Source organism: Bombina bombina, chromosome 6, assembly GCF_027579735.1.
Source record: "Bombina bombina isolate aBomBom1 chromosome 6, aBomBom1.pri, whole genome shotgun sequence".
Taxonomy (NCBI): Eukaryota; Metazoa; Chordata; class Amphibia; order Anura; family Bombinatoridae; genus Bombina; species Bombina bombina.
Genome location: NC_069504.1, coordinates 889,468,124 through 889,494,549, shown reverse-complemented (window position 1 = coordinate 889,494,549; position 26,426 = coordinate 889,468,124). Strand labels below are relative to the sequence as shown.

The window sequence follows — 26,426 nt, the reverse complement described above, 5'->3', positions numbered from 1 at the left end:
CATATTCTGCTATGTGCAAAACATTGGAATGTGAAATATTTACAGTACTCAGTTTAACACTTTATTAAATATGTATAACATAAGCAGGGTACAGTTATGAGTTTCTCACCTCCTAGGTGTAGGTCATCTTAGACCAAGCTGTCAACCACGAGCCCATATTCAAAATATTCACACGGTCCACAGCACTTTAAAGTTCATTAAATTCAAATCCTTTATTGTACCATAAAACAAACAATCATGAAACATATTGGGCTCACACGCCCTTAATCATGCCTAGTGAGCCTATACACCTGTGTCAAATTTAAAGGTACATACTACCAATCACCAACCTGGGATTTTTAACCCATTACATTCAAGAATAAACAAAAAATCATTATTTTATTGTTAATTATACTGCTAACCTGTAGTCACCAATAAAAACATATTTTAAAAATATAATGTATTCATACACAAATATATGCAAAGTTTTATGTATACAGAATAATCTACTATAAATTATTGCAATATGATTCATGCACTTGATAACACTAAATGCAATAAGAGATACCTTATAAAAATACAGATTGATCAAGTTCCCTGTTGAGACCCCTTGGATACATAGTATCCAACTTATGTATCCAAAAGGCCTCTCTTTGTCTCAGCAGACATTCTCTATTTCCTCTTCCCCTAGGAACATCTATGTGGTCAATAATTTGCCACCTAAGTTGACTAATTTGATGGCCACATTCCACATAGTGGCATGCTACTGGTGCTTGTTTATCTTTTTTCCTAATATCTGATTTATGTTGATTTAAATGTTCCCTCATCTTAGGGTCATCTCGACTACATAGATTTTAGAACAGGGACATTTAATCAAATACTTTACAAATAATAATTCACATGTATAATGAGATTTTTATTTAAATTTATGGCCACTCCTAGGATGGGCAAACTACCAATATTTTGTTTAGTGATGTATCTGTTCATATCTTTACAACTAGGACCTAAATCAGATTTACAGGGATGCCACTCAAATTTCTCACTCTTTTATAAGCCATCATTAAATATGAATATTGCATACATATGCTTTTTCAAGTTTTTCATCTACTTGACTGCAATGGATATATAAAGAAGCGCACTCCAATGGGGATTTTTTTCAAATGATCACTTTAATGTGAACGTTTTTGGACCACAAAACCCGTCCTCAGGCATACAAAGTGTAACACAAACTTACCCTCTCCCTTACAGATATACTGTGTACCAGGACACCGGTCTCAACATTTTCCCGGGTACTGGTAGACACGCCCCTAGCGATGACGTCATCATCCCGGAGCCTGTCTCCACTAAAACATAAAATACAAAAAATATACAATCAAATATGACCAAAAGCAGAAGGCTTATAGTAACAATCCACTACTACATAGTAATCCTTACATAACCAGCTGATATTGTCTAATTTACTGTTGATCGGCGAAAAAGTGCAGCTCATATGTGTTAGGTCGCCATGGCAACCATACACAACATAACACAGCCCAAAACTGACAGGGCTGGAAGCACATTCACATTAGATGTGGATTTAACAGAAATTACAGAAAAACACTATAGGCAGCTATTATCTAAGCAAGATTAGGCACAAATATGCTTATATATACTTATAATAAAAAGTACATTGACTAAGTTTAAGGAAATACAAAATAGAAATTCAAGGAAAACGAATGCATAATTGTAAATCAAGAAAGATTAGTATGTTCTTGTAGGGAAATTAGACAACAATTAATAACAGCAAGTCATTCAGATAAAGAATGAAAAATGAGACTCTCATTAGATTCATGCTACTCTCATCAATAAGAATTATTATTTTCAAATTGAATTTCACAGAAAGGCATCCTGCATGCCAGTTCAAATGTGTGTTCAGTCCCCTTGGGACCAGCCTATCCAAATTATAGGTCCATCTTGCTTCTTTTTGTAATTGCAACCTGTTACGGTCACCTCCTCTCTTTAGAGGCGGGACGTGATCTATAATTGTGTACTTTAGATCCTTCACACTATGATTGGGTTGCTGGAAGTGTCGGGCTACCAGTTGTTCAGAGGACCCTTTGTTGATAACTGTGCGTATGGCAGACCGATGATTCGCCATACGTGTCCGTAAGTCATCACAGGTCTTGCCCATATACAAAAGACCACAGGTGCAATAGAGAAGATACACTATATGTGTAGTGGTACACGTTAGACGATATTTGTGCTTGTAACTTTTTCTTCTGTGTGGGTGTAAGAAGGAAGGGCCTGTGATGGACCCTCACATGTAGTACACCCAGGCATCGGTAAACACCTGTTTTTTGTTTTTTATTGTCCAGCCAAGTGGATCTTGCATAACACTGTTTTGGATCTGTTTTGATTAAAAAGTCCCGTAATGATCTGGCTCTTTTGTAGCCTATTCGAGGTGAAGGTGTGTTACCTAGGGATAATGTTGGATCCGTACTGAGGATTCCCCAGTGTTTCTGAAGGGACATTCTTATTTCCCTCTTGTCCCCTGTGTAAGTGGTCACAAAAGTCATCCTGTTATTGTCTTTATCCAGTTCTGTTGTTGAAGAGCATAAGAGAGCTTCCTGTTGTTCTCTCAGGAGTTTTGCTGGATAGCTTCGCTGTTAAAAACGTCACTCCTTCTCACCCAGTTGGGTGTCTCTATTAGAGATCTCGGTGTTGTTCCGTAGGACCCTCTGTAGCTGGGATTTAGGGAGTGCCTTCTTGAGTTCCGGGGGATGGCAGCTGGTGTAATGTAGTAAGGCATTGCGATCAGTATCCTTACGGTACAATGTGGAATGTATTTTTTCATCCTTTTTATACAACCGTACATCGAGAAAGTCAATTTGCGTCAAATCAACTCTGCATTTTGAACTTTAGTGCAGCATTAGTGGTGTTTAAAGGGACACTAAACCCATTTTTTTTCTTTAATGATTCAGTTAAAGCATGTAATTTTAAGCAACTTTCTGATTTAATCCTATTATATTTTTTTTTTTAGTTCTCTTGCTGGAATGTAAATCTTAAGAGCTGGCCCATTTTTGGTTGAGAACCTGGGTTACGCTTGCTTATTGGTTTGCTAAATGTAGCCACCAATAAGCAAGTGCTATCCAGGGCGCTGAACCTAAAATGGGCTGGCTCCTAAGCTTTAAATTCCTGCTTTTTAAATAAAGATAGCAAGAGAATAAAGAAAAATTGATAGTAGGATTAAATTAGAAAGTTGCTTAAAATTGCATTCTCTATCTGAACCATTAAAGAACAAAATTGGGTTTAGTATCCCTTTAATTCTGTAAACCAAATGTTGAGTTCCTGCTTGGTCCCTGTCCATATTAGAAACAGGTCATCTATATATCTTCTGAAGAATTTGATCCTCTTTTCTTTAAATAGATGGGTTCCAAACTCTTCAAACACTGACATCTATAGATTTGCGTAGGATGGGGCCACATTGGACCCCATCATGGTACCTGTCAGTTGGAGGAAAAATTGGTGTTCAAAGCGAAAATAATTGCTGGTTAAACAAAATTCCAGAAGGAAAAGCAGGAGCTCACAAGGTGGTCCAACGTAGGGATATCTTGATAGCTGAAATCTAGAGACCCTCATCATGAGGCATAACCGTATATAAACTCGTAACGTCAAGCTTTAACGGTATATCCTCCTCATTGATAATATCCAAGGCTGAGATAAGATCCAACAACATAGAGGAGTCCGTAAGATATGAAGGCATATTCGTAACCAATGGTTGAAGAAAAAAATCCACATATGTTGAAATTGGCTGTTGTACTGACCCAATGGCAGAGACAATGGGGCCTCCCTGGTGGTTTAATTAGTTGTTTATGGATTTTTGGTAGTGTATAGAACACTGGTTTCCGAGGAAAAGGTGCATTTAGAAAAGCAAAAGTATCCCTATCCAAAAATCCTTGTTTTAATGCAGCCGTAAGATATTGGTCAATCTTATCTTTGAATCCAGATGTAGGGTCATTTGATAGTTTGTCTGATCCATCAATTGCAACAGTATTTCTGCCATATAATCTGTATAGTCTATTAATACCACCCACCCCCCTTATCAGCCTCATGTATGATTAAGGTTTTGTCCTCTGTCAGCATTTTGAGCGCATTGCGCTCATCTTTAGTGAAGTTGTTAAAAGTTTCCTTTTGGTGTAATTTCACAGATTCCTCCATCTCTTTCAGAGTGAGCCGGGTGAATGAATTGATGCTTGAGTTGTTTGAATTGAGGGCATACGTGGATTTTTTACGAAACTGCTTATAATCTTGGTTACTTGCACTAAACATTTCTTTCAATTTGATTTGCCTTTGGAATTTCTTTACATCTATATACATGTCAAAAGGGTCAGTCCTGCAGGTGGGTATAAACGTTAATCCTTTATTTAGCACTTGTAGTTCCAAAGTGCTAAAGGGGTGGCTACTCAAGTTAACCACAAAATCTTCATTTATCATTTTTGTGGTCTGAAGGGAGGTTTTTTCTTATGCCCCCCTCTCCTTGTGACAGCTGCCAAGTCTTTAGCGTGTTGTAACCCCTGTAAATTTGTTTCCTGGGGGATTTGCACTTGCTTAGATGTGTATATGTATGCATCTCTGTTAAAGCCCTTTTCCTTGCCTTTTTTTCCCCCCTAACAACTGAGACCTCATGTCTTTGAGCCCCTTATAACTTTTTTTGTGCAAATTTTTTTTAAATATTATTTTTTATTAGACCGTGTTATTATCATTGTAACTGTACTTATGTATTTTTTATGTGTTTTGTGACACTTTTTATTCAAGCACAACAGTTAACCAGAGCTTTGCGTTATCCCTATGCGGGTTAAATTCAATTGCGCTTCAGCAATTCTGTATTTTATTTTGTATACCGCAGTGTATTTGACAAATTCTGATTATAGTGCAGAACTCACTGCATTTTCTAAAAAAAAAAGGGGAGGAACCTGGAAATCAGAGAAATAAAAAATGCCTTCCATAGAAAGTAAAGTAATAAAGCTCTCTGGGATACAACATTTCACATGGGAGAGAGAAGTTAACTGTAGAACCCCTGGGGTTGATATAAAGGCTCCATTTGCATAAATTACAAATTAAACTGAAATGTTTTCACTATAATTTAACTTGCTTTCTCTTGCAAGGTGTATCCAGTCCACGGATTCATCCTTTACTTGTGCGATATTCTCATTCCCTACAGGAAGTGGCAAAGAGAGCACACAGCAAAGCTGTCCATATAGCTCCCCCTCTAGCTCCACCCCCCAGTCATTCTCTTTGTCGGCTCTAAGCACTAGGGTCTCTCTCGGGAGTGTAAAGTGAATGTGGTGTTAGAATTGTAGTTTTATTATCTTCAATCAAAAGTTTGTTATTTTAAATGGTACCGGTTTGTACTATTTACTCTCTAGCAGAAAAGTGATGAAGATTTCTGCTGAGAGGAAAATGATTTTAGCATGTTGTAACTAAAATCCACTGCTGTTCCCACACAGGACTGAGGAGTACCAGAAAACTTCAGTTGGGGGGAACCGTTTGCAGGGTGATCTGCAATAAGGTATGTTCAGTCATTTATTTCTAGACAAGACTGAGATAATGCTAGAAGAGACTGACAGGATCCCCATGAGGGGAGGGTAAGCTATGTTCACAGACTTAGTAAGGAATTGAATGCTTACACAATAGGGCTAATATACTGGTTGGCACTTATTCAGGGCAATCGATTGTTTGGCTAAGGAAAAATCTTTTTGCAAGACACTTTGAAAGCCCTTTTGGGTTCTTTCTGGGGTTATTACCACATGGCTGTTTTTTTTAGTCACTTAGGAGGGATTTACTAGGCCTCACAGCTCCGGAGTAGAGTGGGAGGGGCCTAATTTCACGCCTCAGATGCGCACTTAGAATTGCAGAGGAGTTCATGCTGTTTCATATGGAGGGTCCTGTTGATGTTTGAGGGCCTAAAAGAAGCTATATTCCCCCAAATCTGATCCCTAAGGGCAGGTAGGGCCACAGCAAGGCTGTGGCAAGGTGCTGTAGTATTTTAACCGGGTGTTGGCTTTAGGCTGCTCCGGTTTGGGCATTAAGGGGTTAATCGTTTTGAAACTTGTGGTGCAATCTTATTAAGGCTTTAGCTACATACTGTGAAAATTTCAGAAAGATTGATGCATTTTTCACTGTTTGGTAAAATTGTGTGCCTTTTTATCTCTTAAAGGCACAGTAAAGTTTTTTCAAATTGTGTTTTTTATTTGATTAAAGTGATTTCCAAGCCTGCTTGTGTATATTACTAGTCTGTTAAACATGTCTGACACTAAGGAAAATCCTTGTTCAATGTGTTTAGAAGCCATGGTGGAACCCCCTCTCAGAATGTGTCCCACTTGTACTGATATGTCTATACACTTTAAAGATCATATTGTTGCACTTAAGAATGTGGCCCAAGATGATTCTCAGACTCAAGGTAACGAGGGTAGCCGATCTGCCTCTCCCCAAGTGTCACAACCAGTTACGCTCGCAAGCGACGCCTAGTACCTCTAGTGCGTCTAACCCTTTTACATTACAAGACTTAGCGGCAGTCATGGATAATTCTCTTACAGCCTTCTTATCTAAACTGCCCGTGTTCCCTGCAAAGCGTGATAGCTCCGTTTTAAGAACAGATTATGAGCATTCTGACGCTTTGGTAGCCGTATCCGATATACCCTCACAACGCTCTGAAGTGGGAGCGAGATTTGATGTCTGAGGAAGAAGTCTCTGATTCAGGAAGGGTTCCTCCTCAGACAGATTCAGATACATTGGCTTTTAAATTTATACTAGAACACCTCCGCATTTTGCTTAGGGAGGTATTAGCTACTCTGGATGACTGCGACCCTTTGGTGATCCCAGAGAAATTGTGTAAAATGGACAAGTACTCAAAGCAAAGTGTGGAAAACAGCACCAACAGATATGTGGCTTGTGGGGCACGGAACCCAGGATCTGCCTTATCCTGCAAATACTTCAAGTAGCAAAAAAGATTTGTTCCAGCCACCAATAGTTAAAAAACCTTTATTTCTTCATATAGGGTCTTTTGACAAACATACAACGTTTCAGACCTGCTATAGGTCCTTAGTCATGACTAAGGACCTATAGCAGGTCTGAAACGTTGTATGTTTGTCAAAAGACCCTATATGAAGAAATAAAGGTTTTTTAACTATTGGTGGCTGGAACAAATCTTTTTTGCTACTTAAAATGGACAAGTACCTAGAGGTCCCTGTTTACACAGATACGTTTCCGGTCCCTAAGAGGATTGCGGATATCGTTACTAGGGAGTGGGATAGACCAGGTATTCCCTTTGTTCCCCCTCCCTGTTTTTAAGAAAATGTTCCCCATACCTGACCCCGTGCGGGCATCGTGGCATACGGTCCCTAAGGTGGAGGGGGCTGTTTCTACACTTGCTAAACGCACAACCATACCAATTGAAGACAGTTGTGCTTTTAAAGACCCTATGGATAAAAAGTTAGAGGGTTTACGTAAGAAAATTTTTGTTCAACAAGGTTTTCTTCTCCAACCTATTGCCTGCATTATTCCTGTAACTACTGCAGCGGCTTTCTGGTTTGAGGCGCTGGAAGACTCGCTCCAGACGGAGACCTCATATGAGGAAATTATGGATAGAATTAAGGCTCTAAAGCTAGCTAATTCTTTTATCACTGACGCCGCTTTCCAAATAGCTAAGTTAGCGGCGAAAAACTCAGGTTTTGCCATTTTGGCGCGCACGGCGCTATGGCTAAAGTCCTGGTCGGCCGATGTGTCGTCTAAATCCAAGCTTTTGAACATCCCTTTCAAAGGAAAGACCCTCTTCGGGCCTGAATTGAAAGAGATTATTTCTGATATCACCGGGGGAAAAGGCCATGCTCTCCCTCAGGACAAGTCCTTTAAGACAAAGAATAAAGCTAATTTTCGTTCCTTTCGGAATTTCAGGAACGGCCCCGCTTCATCCTCTCCGGCTGCAAAGCAAGAGGTTAACGCTTCACAACCCAGGGCAACCTGGAAACCTTACCAGGGCTGGAATAAGGGTAAACGGGCCAAAAAGCCTACAGCTGCCACCAAGACAGCATGAAGGGGTAGCCCCCGATCCGGGACCGGATCTAGTAGGGGGCAGACTCTCTTCGCTCAGGCCTGGGCAAGAGATGTACACGATCCTTGGGCATTAGAGATTGTAGCCCAGGGATACCTTCTAGAATTCAAGGACTCTCCTCCAAGGGGAAGGTTCCACATTTCTCGTCTGTCTACAGATCAGACAAAGAAAGAGGCGTTTTTACGCTGTGTAGAAGATCTACATACAATGGGAGTGATCCACCCAGTTCCAATTGCAGAACAAGGACTGGGGTTTTACTCAAACCTGTTTGTGGTTCCCAAAAAAGAAGGAACTTTCAGACCAATCCTGGATCTTAAAATTCTAAACAAATTCCTCAGAGTCCCATCATTCAAGATGGAGACCATTCGGACAATCTTACCAATGATCCAGGAGGGTCAATATATGACTACCGTGGATGTAAAGGATGAGTATCTGCACATTCCTATCCACAAAGATCATCACCAGTTTCTCAGGTTCGCTTTTCTGGACAAGCATTATCAGTTCGTGGCTCTTCCTTTCGGGTTGGCCACTGCTCCCAGAATTTTCACAAAGGTGCTAGGGTCCCTCCTGGCGGTTCTAAGACCGCGGGGCATAGCAGTGGCGCCTTACCTAGACGACATCTTAATTCAGGCGTCGACTTTCCAAAGTACCAAGTCTCACACGGAGATTGTATTGGCCTTTCTGAGGTCTCACGGGTGGAAGGTGAACATCAAAAAGAGTTCTCTCTCCCCCCTCACAAGAGTTCCATTCCTAGGAACCCTGATAGACTTGGTAGAAATGAAAATATTTCTGACGGAGGTCAGTAATGTTAAAATTGTTAACTACTTGCCGAGCTCTTCATTCCATTCCTCGGCCATCTGTAGCTCAGTGCATGGAGACAATCGGACTAATGGTAGCGGCAATGGACATAGTCCCTTTTGCTCGGCTACACCTCAGACCACTGCAACTATGCATGCTCAAACAGTGGAATGGGGATTATGCAGATTTGTCTCCTCAAATTCAGTTGGACCAGGAGACCAGAGATTCTCTTCTCTGGTGGTTGTCTCAGGATCACCTGTCTCAGGGAATATGTTTCCGCAGGCCAGAGTGGATCATTGTAACGACCGACGCCAGTCTGTTAGGCTGGGGTGCGGTCTGGGACTCCCTGAAAGCTCAGGGCTTATGGTCTCGGGAAGAAACTCTTCTCCCGATCAACATTCTGGAACTGAGGGCGATATTCAACGCTCTTCAGGCATGGCCTCAACTAGCGGCGGCCAAATTCATCAGATTTCAGTCGGACAACATCACGACTGTAGCTTACGTCAATCATCAGGGGGGAACAAAGAGTTCCCTAGCGATGACGAAAGTAACCAAAATAATCAGGTGGGCGGAGGATCACTCCTGCCATCTCTCAGCAATTCACATCCCAGGAGTAGACAACTGGGAGGCGGATTTTCTAAGTCGTCAGACTTTTCACCCGGGGGAGTGGGAACTCCACCAGGAGGTATTTGCCCAGCTGACTCAGCTATGGGGCATCCCAGAGTTGGATCTGATGGCGTCCCGTCAGAACACCAAACTTCCTCTCTACGGGTCCAGGTCCCGGGATCCCAAGGCGGTATTGATAGATGCTCTAGCAGCGCCTTGGTCCTTCAATCTGGCTTATGTTTTTCCACCGTTTCCTCTCCTCCCGCGTCTGGTTGCCAGAATCAAGCAGAAGAAGGCTTCGGTGATTCTGATAGCGCCTGCGTGGCCACGCAGGACTTGGTATGCAGACCTAGTGGACATGTCATCTGTCCCACCATGGACACTGCCAATGAGGCAGGATCTTCTAATATACAGGGTCCGTTCAAGCATCCAAATTTAGTTTCTCTACGTCTGACTGCTTGGAGATTGAACGCTTAATTCTATCAAAGCATGGTTTCTCTGAGTCAGTTATAGATACTCTGATTCAGGCTAGAAAGCCTGTCACCAGGAAAATCTACCATAAGATATAGCGGAAATATCTATGTTGGTGCGAATCCAAGGGTTACTCATGGAGTAAGATTAGGATTCCCAGGATATTGTCCTTTCTCCAAGAAGGATTGGAGAAAGGATTGTCAGCTAGTTCCTTAAAAAGACAAATATCTGCTTTGTCTATCCTGTTACACAAGCGTCTGGCAGAGGTACCAGACGTTCAAGCGTTTGTTCAGGCTTTAGTCAGAATCAAGCCTGTCTATAAACCTGTGACTCCGCCATGGAGTTTGAATCTAGTTCTTTCAGTTCTTCAAGGGGTTCCGTTTGAACCTTTACATTCCATAGACATTAAGTTGTTATCTTGGAAAGTTTTGTTTTTGATAGCTATCTCTTCTGCTCGAAGAGTTTCAGAATTATCTGCCTTACAGTGTGATTCGCCTTACCTGGTGTTCCACGCAGATAAGGTAGTTTTGCGTACCAAGCCTGGTTTTCTTCCTAAAGTTGTTTCTAACAAGAATATTAACCAGGAAATAGTTGTTCCTTCTCTGTGTCCTAATCCATCTTCGAAGAAGGAACGTCTATTACACAATCTTGATGTAGTTCGTGCTTTAAAGTTCTATTTACAAGCAACTAAGGATTTCAGACAAACATCTTCCTTGTTTGTTATCTATTCTGGTAAGAGGAGAGGTCAGAAAGCGACTGCTACCTCTCTCTCCTTTTGGCTGAAAAGCATCATCCGTTTGGCTTATGAGACTGCTGGCCAGCAGCCTCCTGTAAGAATTACTGCTCATTCTACCAGAGCAGTGGCTTCCACATGGGCTTTTAAAAATGAGGCTTCTGTTGAACAGATTTGTAAGGCAGCGACTTGGTCTTCACTGCATACTTTTGCCAAATTTTACAAATTCGATACTATTGCTTCTTCGGAGGCTATTTTTGGGAGAAAGGTTTTGCAAGCAGTGGTGCCTTCCGTTTAAGGTACCTGTCTTGTTCCCTCCCTTCATCCGTGTCCTAAAGCTTTGGTATTGGTATCCCACAAGTAAAGGATGAATCCGTGGACTGGATACACCTTGCAAGAGAAAACAGAATTAATGCTTACCTGATAAATTACTTTCTCTTGCGGTGTATCCAGTCCACGGCCCTCCCTGGCATTTAAGTCAGGTATACATTTTTTTGTTTAAACTACAGTCACCACTGCACCCTATGGTTTCTCCTTTTTTCTTCCTAACCTTTGGTCGAATGACTGGGGGGTGGAGCTAGAGGGGGAGCTATATGGACAGCTTTGCTGTGTGCTCTCTTTTCTACTTCCTGTAGGGAATGAGAATATCCCACAAGTAAAGGATGAATCCGTGGACTCGATACACCGCAAGAGAAAGTAATTTATCAGGTAAGCATAAATTCTGTTTTTGTCTATATAAGTAATACAAAATACAAAGCACAAAGTGTAAATGTAACAAAACTCTCATATCATACGGTGCTATATTGTACTTGGCTTGTGTCTCCTTCACATACAGAAATGAGAGAGATTGCAGTGCTGGAGAGATCAGCCCTTTTTTTTTCTTTTGAATATTCAGTGAGTTCAGCCCCTGTGAAGCCTGAACTGCAATTTCTCTCCAAGCTGGAGAACCTTTGAATATCAGGGCCTAAGTGTGTTATCGATACTCTGTAGGTGTCCCAATTTGAAGGAAATATTTAAGTGTAAGGATGCTTTGCCTATTCTGTGGCTGGTGACTTGCACAAGAACAAACACACTTTGACCAAAGAGAAGTACCATTATATTCTGCAGAGGCATTCCAGCCTTTCTTGCTGTAATCTCTGTGAAAGAGAATTCTTTTTTCCAGCACAAGAGCAATTCTAAACACATTAACGGGACATAATACCCATTTGCTAAATCACTTAATAGTGATGCAGTATAACTGTTAAAAGCTGACAAGAAAATATCACACAAACAAGTCAATGTAAAAAAAACAACAAGATATTTTACCTTAAAATTTCTCCAGCTCACAAGAGTAAGGGCTCTGTGAACAGTTATCCTTCAACTACTGTCAGATAGGTTTGTTAAAAATTCAAATAAAAGAGATGAGGGACTTCTGGGCAGCGGCCATCTTTTTGGTCGCACTGAGCTTCAGCTCCTGAGACATCCACCACTCTTACTCAGATTTATACTGAAATCTTGACGATACGCCATTGAACAAGGTGGAGAAACTTGACTGAAGGCACTCTGACCCAAGAGATAGGGTTTTGGATAGTAGCGCGGCTCCCCAGCCCTCAGTACTGGACATTTTACTTTGAGGCCTTCCCCTATATCTGAAGCCTTTTCTGTCCCCACAATTGCTGTGCCATTGTTGCGCGGCCAGTGCCCTACAATATTGACCGAGCAATGGAACACACGCAGCTCAGTATGGCTGAGCTAATTACAATTCTGGAGGAACATAGAACACGTTTCTTTTGTAAGGTGTATCCAGTCCACGGATCATCCATTACTTGTGGGATATTCTCCTTCCCAACAGGAAGTTGCAAGAGGATCACCCACAGCAGAGCTGTCTATATAGCTCCTCCCCTTAACTGCCACCACCAGTCATTCTCTTGCAACTCTCGACAAGCATGGAAGCAGTAAGAGAGATGTGGTGAAATGGAGTTGTTTTTCTTCAATTCAATCTTAGATCTCAAGATCTTAAACAAATTTCTCAGGGTCCCATCATTCAAGATGGAGACTATCCGTACCATCCTACCTATGATCCAGGAGGGTCAATGCATGACTACAGTGGATTTAAAGGATGCTTATCTTCACATTCACAAAGATCATCATCGGTTTCTCAGGCATTACCAGTTTGTGGCTCTTCCCTTTGGGTTAGCTACAGCTCCAAGAATCTTTACGAAGGTTCTGGGGTCACTTCTGGCGGTCCTAAGGCCGCGGGGCATAGCAGTGGCCCCTTATTTAGACGACATTCTGATACAGGTGTCAAATTTGCAAATTGCCAAGTCTCATACGGACATAGTTCTGGCATTTCTGAGGTCGCATGGGTGGAAAGTGAACGAAGAAAAGAGTTCTCTATCCCCTCTCACAAGAGTCTCCTTTCTGGGAACTCTAATAGATTCTGTAGAAATGAGGATTTACCTGACAGAGACCAGGTTATCAAAACTTCTAAATTCCTGCCGTGTTCTTTATTCCACTCCTCGCCCTTGGCTCAGTGTATGGAAGTAATCGGCTTAATGGTAGCGGCAATGGACATAGGGACGTTTGCCCGTCTACATCTCAGACCGCTGCAACTCTGCATGCTCAGTCAGTGGAATGGGGATTACACAGATTTGTCCCCTCTACTAAATCTGGATCAAGAGACCAGGGATTCTCTTCTCTGGTGGCTATCTCGGGTCCATCTGTCCAAAGGTATGACCTTTTGCAGGCCAGATTGGACAATTGTAACGACAGATGCCAGCCTTCTAGGCTGGGGGGCAGTCTGGAACTCCCTGAAGGCTCAGGGATCGTGGACTCAGGAGGAGACACTCCTTCCGATAAGTATTCTGGAACTAAGAGCGATATTCAATGCTCTTCAGGCTTGGCCTCAGCTAGCGACAATGAGATTCATAAGATTTCAGTCGGACAACATCACGACTGTGGCTTACATCAACCATCAAGGGGGAACAAGGAGTTCCCTAGCGATGTTGGAAGTCTCAAGGATAATTCGTTGGGCAGAGATTCACTCTTGCCACCTATCAGCTATCCATATCCCAGGTGTAGAGAACTGGGAGGCGGATTTTCTAAGTCGACAGACTAGGTATTTGCACAATGGTTCAAAGTTACCTGGCTTATGTGTTTCTTCTGCTCCCTCGTCTGATTGCCAAAATCAAGCAGGAGAGTGCATCAGGGATCTTGATAGCGCCTGCATGGCCACGCAGGACTTGGTATGCAGATCTAGTGGACATGTCATTTTTTCCACCATGGACTCTGCCTCTGAGACAGGACCTTCTACTTCAGGGTCCTTTCAACCATCCAAATCTAATTTCTCTGAGTCTGACTGCCTGGAGATTGAACGCTTGATTTTATCAAAGCGTGGCTTCTCCGAGTCAGCCATTGATACCTTAATTCAGGCACGAAAGCCTGTCACCAGGAAAATCTATCATAAGATATGGCGTAAATGTCTTTATTGGTGTGAATCCAAGGGTTACTCATGGAGTAAAGTCAGGATTCCCAGGATATTATCTTTTCTCCAAGAAGGATTGGAAAAAGGATTGTCAGCTAGTTCCTTAAAGGGACAGATTTCTGCGCTGTCTATTCTTTTGCACAAGCGTCTGGCGGATGTTCCAGACGTTCAGGCATTTTGTCAGGCTTTAGTTAGTATCAAGCCTGTGTTTAAACCTGTTGCTCCACCATGGAGTTTAAATTTGGTTCTTAAAGTTCTTCAGGGGGTTCCGTTTGAACCTCTTCATTCCATAGATATCAAACTTTTATCTTGGAAAGTTCTATTTTTGGTAGCTATTTCCTCGGTTCGTAGAGTTCCGAGTTATCTGCCTTACAATGTGATTCCCCTTATCTGATCTTCCATGCAGATAAGGTAGTTTTTGCGTACCAAGCCTGGGTTTTTACCTAAGGTGGTATCTAATAAGAATATCAATCAGGAGATTGTTGTTCCGTCTTTGTGTCCTAATCCTTCTTCAAAGTCAAAGTCTATTACACAATCTTGACGTGGTTCGGGCTTTAAAGTATTATTTACAAGCTACTAAAGATTTTCGTCAAACATCTGCTTTGTTTGTTGTCTTCTCTGGACTGAGGAAAGGTCAAAAGGCTTCGGCAACTTTTCTTTCGCTTTGGCCAAGAAGTATAATACGCTTAGCTTATGAGACTGCTGGCCAGCAGCCTCCTGAAAGGATTACAGCTCATTCTACTAGAGCTGTGGCTTCCACCTGGGCCTTTAAAAATGAGGCGTCTGTTGAACAGATTTGCAAGGCGGCGACTTTGTCTTCGCTACATACGTTTTCAAAAATTCTATATATTTGATACTTTTGCTTCTTCGGAGGCTATTTTTGGGAGAAAGGTTTTACAGGCAGTTGTTCATTCCGTTTAAGTACCTGCCTTGTCCCTCCCTTCATCCGTGTACTTTAGCTTTGGTATTGGTATCCCACAAGTAATGGATGATCCGTGGACTGGATACACCTTACAAGAGAAAACATAATTTATGCTTACCTGATAAATTTATTTCTCTTGTGGTGTATCCAGTCCACGGCCCGCCCTGTCATTTTAAGGCAGGTATTTTTTAACACGAAACTACTGTCACCACTGCACCCTATAGTTTCTCCTTTCTCTTGCTTGTCTTCGGTCGAATGACTGGAGGTGGCAGTTAAGGGGAGGAGCTATATAGACATCTCTGCTGTGGGTGATCCTCTTGCAACTTCCTGTTGGGAAGGAGAATATCCCACAAGTAATGGATGATCCGTGGACTGGATACACCACAAGAGAAATAAATTTATCAGGTAAGCATAAATTATGTTTTTCCACTCTAACTCCCGCAGCTGCAAGAAAATGAAAAAGCAGTTACAGGCAGTAAACCCTCCTAGTCCTATTAAGGAGGCTAATACAGGAGCGGAGCAGATTATCATTCCCAACAACCGCAATAGCAGTGGCAAACCAACCCCTAACCCAATCGCTGAGATAATGCAGCCTGGTGGTCAAGTCGTAATAGAAGGATCGGCACTTTGTATATTTGAAGATGCTACTATGCCGCAGCGATCCCTACACAGGCAGGCCCCGGATGCTTACCGTCCTCCACAACTACTGGAAGTGGACAGTCGGCCCCACTCGATCGTGTTGAGACGCGCAGAACAGGGCATGCCGAGCACATTGGAGGCGAGCCACCATAGAGAGCTTCCAAGCCCACCGCTAAAGGACGTTACATCAGAAACCCTGACCCCAGATGGAGGTTCAGATCATAGCCATGCAAGAGACCAAGGGTTAACTGCAATACCAAGCGATTGCGCAACTAATAATGTCTCCATAGCGGATCAAAAAAGGGAGTCTTATAGTTCCCAAAATCTTACTAGCACCAACTTAGAAACGGTTGCCAGCAGATACACTTGCCCACAGAGAGACTGTGCCGTACCTAGTAGTCAGGAACGATCCTATTCCTTTGCAGAGTCTACTGTGTAAAAGACTGCAACCTGTTCATTATAAGTTTGGTGGCATATTTGTTTGGCCTTTTCATTGTTCAAACTCTCACAGCTCCGGTACAGTGAGACTGTGCCTACCAGCTATTAAATGGAAACAGAAGAGACTGGTGTGAGATAATTGTGAGAAATTCAGAGAGGCCCAGGCTGCTCTCTCTCAAGGATCCTTAGTGCACAGCATTGAGTACATGCAAGCTCCATTATGTTTAACTCATAAGCTATAATTTAATAACCTTCATTTTAACCGTAATGTATGTGTATATGTGTGTTCAAGTATTAAAGCAGATGTCTATGCAGTCGAGATTTTTAGACATTACTCATCTATGTATGTGTATTGTTAATCTTTGTTTGCCTTAATTTGTCACTGAAAACTCTTTAGTCTGTTGTTGGTGGAGTTTAGATACAACTAGATTTACATACTAATATTCTAATAAATATACTTGCACACTAGACATTCAGATCCCTAAATGAATCATAATCTAGATAGCAGGGTCTGTTTAATGCAACATGCTACCTACCTTTTGCAATATTCTTTTTATGGTTAACCATTCAGGGTCAAGTGTAACGTCATGTTGTCAGTGGCCGGGGCAGCGTGACTAAAGTTTTTATATATTCTATCATACGTAACAGACCCTTCATTACAGAGTTAATTTTACATATTTGATAGTGGGGGAGTTATGTTAGTATTGTTATAGCTATCTCTATATCTCAATAAGTTAATTTCAGTGACACTAAATATATGCTATTTTTCCTTTTGATCTACAGGCTCCAGGCACACTACCACCATCTTAGAAAATAAATGGGATATATACGCGTATATAGTATGGGCCAAACTTAGTCTATATGCTGAACTGCACTTATAGTTCCTAGTTCATCTGTTGACCATAAGTGTTAGCTGTACTAGAATTTATATCTTGTTTATAATTACATGTTATTAGTATTGTAGCCTTAACCCCACTACTATAGAGTTAATTATACATGTGGGAGATATGTTAGTATCTTGTATATTTATCGCTATATCCCAATAAGCTAATCTAAGTGACACTAAATTTATACAGTTTCTCCTGTTGATCTTCTGGTCTCAGGCACACTGCCACCACTCTGGAAAATATAAGGGACGTCACGTACATACATATACTGTATATAGAATAAGCCAAGGTCAATTTATATGCTTAATGAAACAGAAAACAAGGGAAAGTCAATTAGATAGAGAGTAACCGCGGTGATGTGTGTCAATCCACTTAAGAGCAGTGTGTTGGTCAGCTAGCTCCCAAAATCACAATACATGTAATGTTTGAATATTGACAGGATTATATAACCAGGTCCAGTGAGTTTTCCCTACCTCAGGCTTGGACCGGTGAGATTCGTATACCACCGCTAGATGCACATATGTAAGAACGAAATGCAAAAACACTAGATGTCTAGTAAATATATGCCAAGAGTCCACACCTCATACCTGTGTGCTGCTGGATCCTGAACGACAGTCCGTTGCGGCAATATATCCGTTCTCCTTACTGTGTATGGGACGTCTAATTCAGTTGGTATCCAGCTCCTGCGGTAAACCTGAGTGAGCTCTGATGGCTGCGGTGGGTAGCTCCTCCTTCCGATTGTGTCCCAGGTGATGGGCGTAATAATGCGGTCAGGAAATTGGTGCAATACCTGGCTGCTGTGCTGCACTAGGGGCCGGTCAAATGAGAACAAGGAGTAAAAAAGGAGCACAAGCAGCGGTTCAATGCACAAAAAATTTATTTACAAGTGCCAAACATAGCGCCTTGGCGCTCAGAGTGAAGAAAATTAACACGTTTGTCAAGCAAAACAAAACCGTGAGAGGGGATAACACACCCCGGGGTAAATACTGACAAAAATCAATGAGACTAGCATTAAGAAACAGGTATACGCGTTTCAGCTTACAGCCTTACTCATTACCTGGCTAAAACACAATGAGGTGAACTTAAAAACTGTGGCTAGTCATCCTATTGGTAGTTGGGAACACTCCCATTAATTAGTCCCCCAATGGGAATTTATTTGCGTAGCTATGAACACCTGAGAAAGCACGGAGATATGCACTGTTGTCAGCTCACAGTAAAACATATGGAATAGAATAGAAATAAACAGTTCCAGTGCATTATGTGTAACAACAATCTAATAAATATAAACAATTTCAGTAATCAAAACATGAAAAAATGTTGATGTACTCAATTCAGACAAGAGAGAGTAGTAAAGAACCCCGGACCCAGCTGGAAACATTTGTGTTGCTGGGAAACCGCTTCATAGTTGCTGAAATGAAAAATACAGATGGTATAAGCACAGGATAACAGTTGTTTGCAACCAGAGATATACAACTCATGTAAATATTAAGCTATAGTAACCAGACCCTAGGCATACATACTGTACATAAGCTATACTAATGATAGTAATGATAATAGTACAATTAGCTCATAATAAAAATAATAAGGTCAATAGTGTCTACAGATACAAAAGTGCTGTAATCATATGCATTCCTTAACAAACTGGACAACAGGTAGCCTTATTATTATAACAGGGAGCCTTATTTGCAATAGAAAAGTGAATCTAGAGGGCAAGCTAAAGTACCAGGGACCCGGAAAGCTATACTGAAGTATCCTGTGTTGTTAGGCTCCTACTCTCCAGGGGTAACATAGTGTAGACATGGTGAACCGGGTGGGGGAGAGGATAGGCCCTACCAAAAATTGATAAGGTCATATTCCGAATTGAGGCCCTCTGGAACTCTTGTCCTGAGTTTAAAAATCCAGAAGGCCTCCCTCTCCCCCAAGGGCCCGATAATCAACTAAGTTTCCAGGAACTCTGTGACTTTAGGTCTCTAGAGACACTAGGGGATGAGGCCAGCGGGGCTGGGTGTATACAGGTTCCATCCTTTAAGTGTAAGTCCTCGTTCTATCCGATCCAGAACAGAGGCCAAATCTTGGAGAAATTCCAACAGAGGGTAGAATCAGACCTCACGAAGTTATATTATAAGTCAGAGAGGGGCAAACATAACAACATATCAGCACTACAGAGGAAGGCACTAGACAGCCTAGCCAGCAATGAAAACATAGTGGTGAGGGCCGCAGATAAGGGTGGCACCATAGTGGTGCTCAATGCCAGTAGCTTCAGGGAGGAGGCTTACAGGCAATTAAGGAATACTGATGACTACAGTGCTCTGCCAGGTGATCCAACGGGGAGGTTCCAGCGGCGGTTGGCCTCCCTTGTGGACGATGGTGTGGAGCTAGGCTTTATTGATGCCAAGACACGAGATTATCTCATAGTGTCTAATCCCACCATCCCTACATTTAACCACCTGCCCAAGGTCCACAAATCCACTGAAAATGTACAGGGGAGGCCAATCGTAAGTGGCATTGGATCCCTGCTGGAGCACCTGTCAGAGTGGCTGGATCATGTCTTGCAGCCAATGGTGAGTGCTTTATGGAGCTTTCTCTCAGATACCAAGCATGTACTCAATCTTCTCTCAAGAGTAGTTTGGAGCAAACACTATGTTTGGTTAACAGCTGATGTAAAATCGCTATATACCTCTATTCCACACATAAAGGGGCTACAGGCCATTCGGTTTTTCTTAGAAAAACAATATGGACCGGAATCAAACTTTGTGAACTTTGTGGTGGAAGTTACTAACTTCCTTCTCAACCATAACTACTTTGAATTTGGGGGGGATTTCTTTCTCCAGAGGCGTGGGACGGCTATGGGGGCCAAATTTGCCCCCTCCTACGCCAACTTGTTCATGGGTTGGTGGGAGCTGTCCCACGTCTATGGAGATGGGAATCCTCACAAAGACAAAGTGGTTTGGTACGGTCGCTATATCGACGACCTCCTATTTATATGGGGAGGCAGTGAATCTGAATTACAGACATTCATAAAAAGTCTTGATGATGACTCTATGGGGATACACTTTACTAATGAGATACAAAGCGACACTATCAATTTTCTAGACGTGACCCTCAGAGGTAGACAGGACCAGTTCATCAGCTCAGAGACCTACCGCAAACCCATTTCGGGCAACTCACTGCTACATGCAGCTAGTTGCCATCCGCCAGGAGTGTTTAAAGGGGTAGCGAAGGGTCAGTTCATTAGGCTGAAAAGAAACTGCAGTAATGCAGAGGTTTATGAGAAACAGGCCAATGAACTGACCTTACGTCTGAAAGAGAGAGGCTATAGGAGTTCTGTCATCACAAAAGCGAGGAACACTGTTAGAGGAATACCTAGGGAAAGACTCCTTAGGCCTAAATCCTGTACTCAGGATGGGAAAGACAACAAAGTTGTCTTCCTAACTGAGTACTCAAGACAATACAGGGAAATTTGCCAAATAGTGAGGCATAATTTTAACATGCTATCTGCAGATGACAAACTCCAAAAAGTGGTTACAGATGGCCTAAGGTACTCTTACAAGAAAAACAGAGCAATAGGAAACATTGTGGCACCCACAAGAATTAAAAAGACAGGACAACCCACTTCTTCATGGTTGAGTTGTAAGGGTACATTTCACTGCCACCATCGTACATGTGTCGCCTGTGAAAAGCTGGCCCCTGGAAACCAGTTTACCTCACTAATGACAGGTCAGAATTTTATGATAGATTCTTGCCTCAATTGCAGGTCTACATATGTGGTTTATGTCATTTCTTGTAGGGAATGTTCCCTTCAATATGTAGGCCTCACGACAAGAGAGGCCAGAACCCGTATTAAAGAGCACCTTAGTGATATAAGGGCGGGTGTACTCACTACAGCATTGATTCAACATTTTGCGGGTACACACCAGAAAGACACTAGCTCCTTTTCTTGGACCATTATTGAGAGGGTGGCTCCCTGTAAGGGTGGAGTTGACAGGGTCCGCAGGTTGGGGGAGAGGGAGGCCTTCTGGATTTTTAAACTCAGGACAAGAGTTCCAGAGGGCCTCAATTCGGAATATGACCTTATCAATTTTTGGTAGGGCCTATCCTCTCCCCCACCCGGTTCACCATGTCTACACTATGTTACCCCTGGAGAGTAGGAGCCTAACAACACAGGATACTTCAGTATAGCTTTCCGGGTCCCTGGTACTTTAGCTTGCCCTCTAGATTCACTTTTCTATTGCAAATAAGGCTCCCTGTTATAATAATAAGGCTACCTGTTGTCCAGTTTGTTAAGGAATGCATATGATTACAGCACTTTTGTATCTGTAGACACTATTGACCTTATTATTTTTATTATGAGCTAATTGTACTATTATCATTACTATCATTAGTATAGCTTATGTACAGTATGTATGCCTAGGGTCTGGTTACTATAGCTTAATATTTACATGAGTTGTATATCTCTGGTTGCAAACAACTGTTATCCTGTGCTTATACCATCTGTATTTTTCATTTCAGCAACTATGAAGCGGTTTCCCAGCAACACAAATGCTTCCAGCTGGGTCCGGGGTTCTTTACTACTCTCTCTTGTCTGAATTGAGTACATCAACATTTTTTCATGTTTTGATTACTGAAATTGTTTATATTTATTAGATTGTTGTTACACATAATGCACTGGAACTGTTTATTTCTATTCCATATGTTTTACTGTGAGCTGACAACAGTGCATATCTCCGTGCTTTCTCAGGTGTTCATAGCTACGCAAATAAATTCCCATTGGGGGACTAATTAATGGGAGTGTTCCCAACTACCAATAGGATGACTAGCCACAGTTTTTAAGTTCACCTCATTGTGTTTTAGCCAGGTAATGAGTAAGGCTGTAAGCTGAAACGCGTATACCTGTTTCTTAATGCTAGTCTCATTGATTTTTGTCAGTATTTACCCCGGGGTGTGTTATCCCCTCTCACGGTTTTGTTTTGCTTGACAAACGTGTTAATTTTCTTCACTCTGAGCGCCAAGGCGCTATGTTTGGCACTTGTAAATACATTTTTTGTGCATTGAACCGCTGCTTGTGCTCCTTTTTTACTCCTTGTTCTCAATTTATATGCTGACCTGCACTTATAGTTCTAGTCCAACGTTTTCCATTCAATGTTAGCTGTATTGGATTATATATTTTGTTTATAATTATATGCTATTAGTATTGCGGCCTTATTTACACTAAGTTCTCTACAAGTGTTGCATTGTCAATATGCAGGAATAACTCAACTGTGCTTCCTCAATTGTACTCCAAGGCTCAAAAGTCGCCTCTAGTCCTGCTCTAACTCCTCCACCATTTTAGTTTATCCAGTAATTAGGTCCAAAAGTCACTGATTGAGTCATGGGAGGAATAATAACCAACTCACATTTATATTATACCTCCTGGTACTGTGGTACAGGTTAACACTGTTTGAGACCCAAAATATCTTGTACTTAGTTCCAGGAGAAAGAAAATAGAGAAATATATTTCTTCATGCAGGGCTAGATAGGTTTTACATTTCAGCTTAAGTGTACAAGCGAATATATAATTTACTTGAGAAATAATGTTTTTACTCAATTTTGCTAACTATATTAAAAAAAAAAAAAAAAAAAAAAAAAAAAAAGGCAATCTTATCAGTCCTGAGTTAACAATTTGCTTCACTGTAATATGATATTTCAGTGAAATATTGCAAAATTTCATAGTAAACCTTCTTAAATTGAGGAGGGAAATAACGTGACTGTGCCTGCATATGCCAGATGCATGTTCCCTTGCAAGACCCAGGACTAGCATTCTGATTGGCAGCTTAAATTTTGCTCATTCTTAATAAAAATATACACAAATACATCATAATATAACACACACATACAGGTACATACATACATACATACATACATACATACATACACATCTCTGGAAAAAAAATAGGAGACCACTGCAAAAAAAAATAATTTTGTGAAAGACGTATGAATCAACCCACGTACAAGGTTATCCTGGAAGAAAACTTGCTTCCTTCTGCTCTGGCAATGTTTTATATCAGGACAATGTTCCATGCCACACAGCCAGGTCAATCAAGGTGTGGATGGAGGACCACCCGATCAAGACCCTGTCATGGCCAGCCCAATCTCCAGATCTGAACCCCATTAAAAACCTCTGGAATGTGATCAAGTGAAAGATAGTCACAAGCCTTCAAACAAAGCCAAAATTAATATGAACTTGTTTTCTCTGCATTAATCGAGATCTTAAAACAATTACACTGCATTTTTTTGTTATGTTGACTAGTTGTCATTTTCTGTAAATAATTGCTCAAAATGACAATATTTTTATTTGGAATCTTGAAGAAATGTTGTCAGTAGTTTATAGAATAAAACAAAATGTTGATTTTACTCACACACATACCTATATATAGTAAAACCAGGGAAACTGATATTTTTGCAGTGGTCTCTTAATTTTTTCCCAGAGCTGTATATCATATATAACCCATTAACATTTTGATTTGTTTTTCACAGCTACAAGGCCTAGAAAGGATCCAACTGCACAACGCATTTGAGGTGTGGCTGGTGTTAGTCAGAGGGGGAAATGGGGGGCACAGACGGGTGTCTTGAGAAGTCTAAACCAGTTAACCAGGGCCTAATTCTAAGGCACCATTGGCCCCTGGGTTTGTCAAGCCCGGTACTTACTAATTTTTAAAGAAACTGGTGTTTTAGAAGTGATTAAATAAAAGTAGAAAGATCGATAAATAGATATAGTGCTAGACATTTAGGAAAAAAGCACTAGGAACTTCTCCCGTGACTATTCATTTTATATTGATATTTTTCCCCCCTGTATTTACACGCTCTTCATTTCACAATTCCTTTCTATGTGGTTACAGTGGAAAGATACATTTATTGAACTGTCATTGGTTTGAGCATTCCAAGAGTTTTGAGCCCTGTTATATGGGAATGATAATCTTCTAATATAATTAATGTGGAATCTCATCTTTTTCTTTGAATCTACTTGAGAGACAACTCATCAAATCCTGTTGTCTAAAATAATTTCCAGGATCTCGTGCCGCACGTGTGATAGCGCTGTTGCATTCGGATTTACATACTCCTGGTGTGCTGCATTCAGTGCGTCTCCTGGCAGACACAGTGATTAATGTAACAGAAAACGGAGAACATAACAAGGTTACAGTAACACACCAAAAGAAGTCAGGGAAGGTTGTCACTACCGTAAGTACCTTTTTTTTTCCATTAGATTTTTATTGAAGTGTTTTCTTTCTTATTACAAACGTAATATAAGAGTCTTGTGCTTTCACAAATTATTTTACCGTAGCATCATTAGACTATGTACAATAACATATCATGCATGGAACTGTTTCTTACACACCCAAATGTATCCGTTTGCATTGTTTTTTTTACAGGGGGAAGACGTTCGAATACAAGATGGCTTCACTTTAGAAATAATCAAAGCGCAAGAAACAGAACAAAAGAGGAGAGAGCAGGTAGACTGTGTGACAACGCTCTGCATGGAAGAACTATTTTTTTGGAAACTTAAAAGGGCAGTAAAGTCATTATTAGACATTCATGATTTAGACAGAGCATACAATTTTAAACAACTTTCCAATTTACTTCTAATATTTAATTTGCTTCCTTCTCTTGTTATCCTTTGCTGAAAGGTTTATCTAGGTAAACTCAGGAGCAGCAAAGAACCTAGGTTCTAGCTGCTGATTGGTGGCTGCATTTATATATATATACAGATTGTCATTGGCTCACCCATGTGTTCAGTTTGAAACCAGTAGTGCACTGCTGCTCCTTCAACAAATGATACCAAGAGAATGAAACAAATTTGATAATAGAAGTAAACTGGAAGTTGTTTAAAATTGTATGTTCTACCTAAATCATGAAAGAAAGATTTTGGGTTTCATGTCCCTGTAATGCAATGTGTTTTGGAAGAAGATTAGGTTTAGTTCCATTCTGCAAAGACTAATTAGCTAGAAACAAATGTCAGTAGTGGTATCAGTTGAGACTAACAGACAACAGATGTTACATTAGATCAGATGGTGGAAGAGCTTGTCAGATGGATGGTGACAATATTCTGTATAGGTTTTACAGTAGATGAACTGTGACAGGAACTCTACAGAACTATAGTTGCAGGAGAATTAGAAAAGAGAACATCTGCAGACAGGGTTTAGGAAGTTGAGGACTTTATGCAGTATTTGCAGTACAGTGTATGGGTGAGCAACAATCGTGAGGTGTTTTTGGACACAAACATTACATTTTTGCGCTTCCCTTTTGGAATAATCTTTGTCTCCTAATCCATTTAATTGTTTTCTTTCTTTTCTTTAATGTCCACCCGCTGCTATTGTTCCACATTGTTTTTTATCGCTTTTTCTCTACAGGTGGAGTCCAAAATGAATCTGACTTTTAATCCTCATTTATCTGACTTTGAACGAGAACTGAAAGAATCTGCAACTCTGCCGTACACCTTCAGTGACAGCAAGTAAGGATAATTCTATACAGAAAATCTTATAGGCTGTTAAATCCTTCTCATGATCCTTTCCTCCACAACAAAATCATTTTTACCAAACAAATATTTACTATTATCCTATAAAACCCACACAATGAGTTAAACACTTCTAACACAAGGTTACTTGTTCCAATTCTGCCTCTGATGGGAACAACTTTAATGGGTCTTCTCCTTTACACAAGTATTTTGTGTCTTCATATCATACTAATGAAGCACAATGGCTGTTTAAAGGACTTTTAAGTACAGTAGAGTTACATAACCAACAAGTACATAATAAAGATAATATCCTATAATATAAAAGGCTAAGTGTGTTTGTCCGAAGCTGTCATGCACAGAAGAGGCAGCGCGAGGACAAACACACCTGGACTTCTAGAGTCTACCTGATCTTCTGTAGTGTCCATGCCAAAATGGTGGGCGGGGCTGAGCGTGGTGGGGGTGGGTCCGGGCATGTCAGGGGGTCTGGCCGTGCATGAGTGGACATGGTCGCGCACAAGAGAGAGGGATATCATTACAAAGGTAGGAAATAGAGAGCAAAAGACGGGGAGAGAGAGAGCAAAAGAGAAGGGAGAGAGAGCAAAGGAGAGGGGAGAAATAGCAAAAGAAAAAGCAAGAGGGGAGAGAGAGAGAGCAAAAGAGGGGGGAGAGAGAGCAAAAGAGGGGGGAGAGAGAGCAAAAGAGGGGGGAGAGAGAGCAAAAGAGGGGGGAGAGAGAGCAAAAGAGGGGGGAGAGAGAGCAAAAGAGAGGGGAGAGAGCAAAAGAGAGGGGGAGGAATAACAAAAGAGAGGGAGAGAGAGCAAAAGAGAGGGGGAGAGAGAGAGCAAAAGAGAGGGGGCAGAGAGAGCAAAAGAGAGGGGAGAAAGAGAGAGAGCAAAAGAGAGAGGAGAGAGAG

At 41.3% G+C, this 26,426-nt stretch overlaps 1 protein-coding gene across 1 annotated transcript in view; it reads left to right on the top strand.

The window, feature by feature from the left end:
- ELP5 (elongator acetyltransferase complex subunit 5) overlaps positions 1-25,706 on the top strand; it is a 107,387-nt gene extending 81,681 nt beyond the window's left edge. Inside the window, exons 5-7 of the mRNA XM_053718441.1 lie at positions 24,071-24,240; positions 24,432-24,512; positions 25,410-25,706. Of these exons, the coding sequence (XP_053574416.1) occupies positions 24,071-24,240; positions 24,432-24,512; positions 25,410-25,514 (356 nt within the window). The 3' untranslated portion in view covers positions 25,515-25,706. The remainder of the gene's footprint in view (positions 1-24,070; positions 24,241-24,431; positions 24,513-25,409) is intronic.
- The last annotated feature ends 720 nt before the right edge of the window (positions 25,707-26,426 follow it).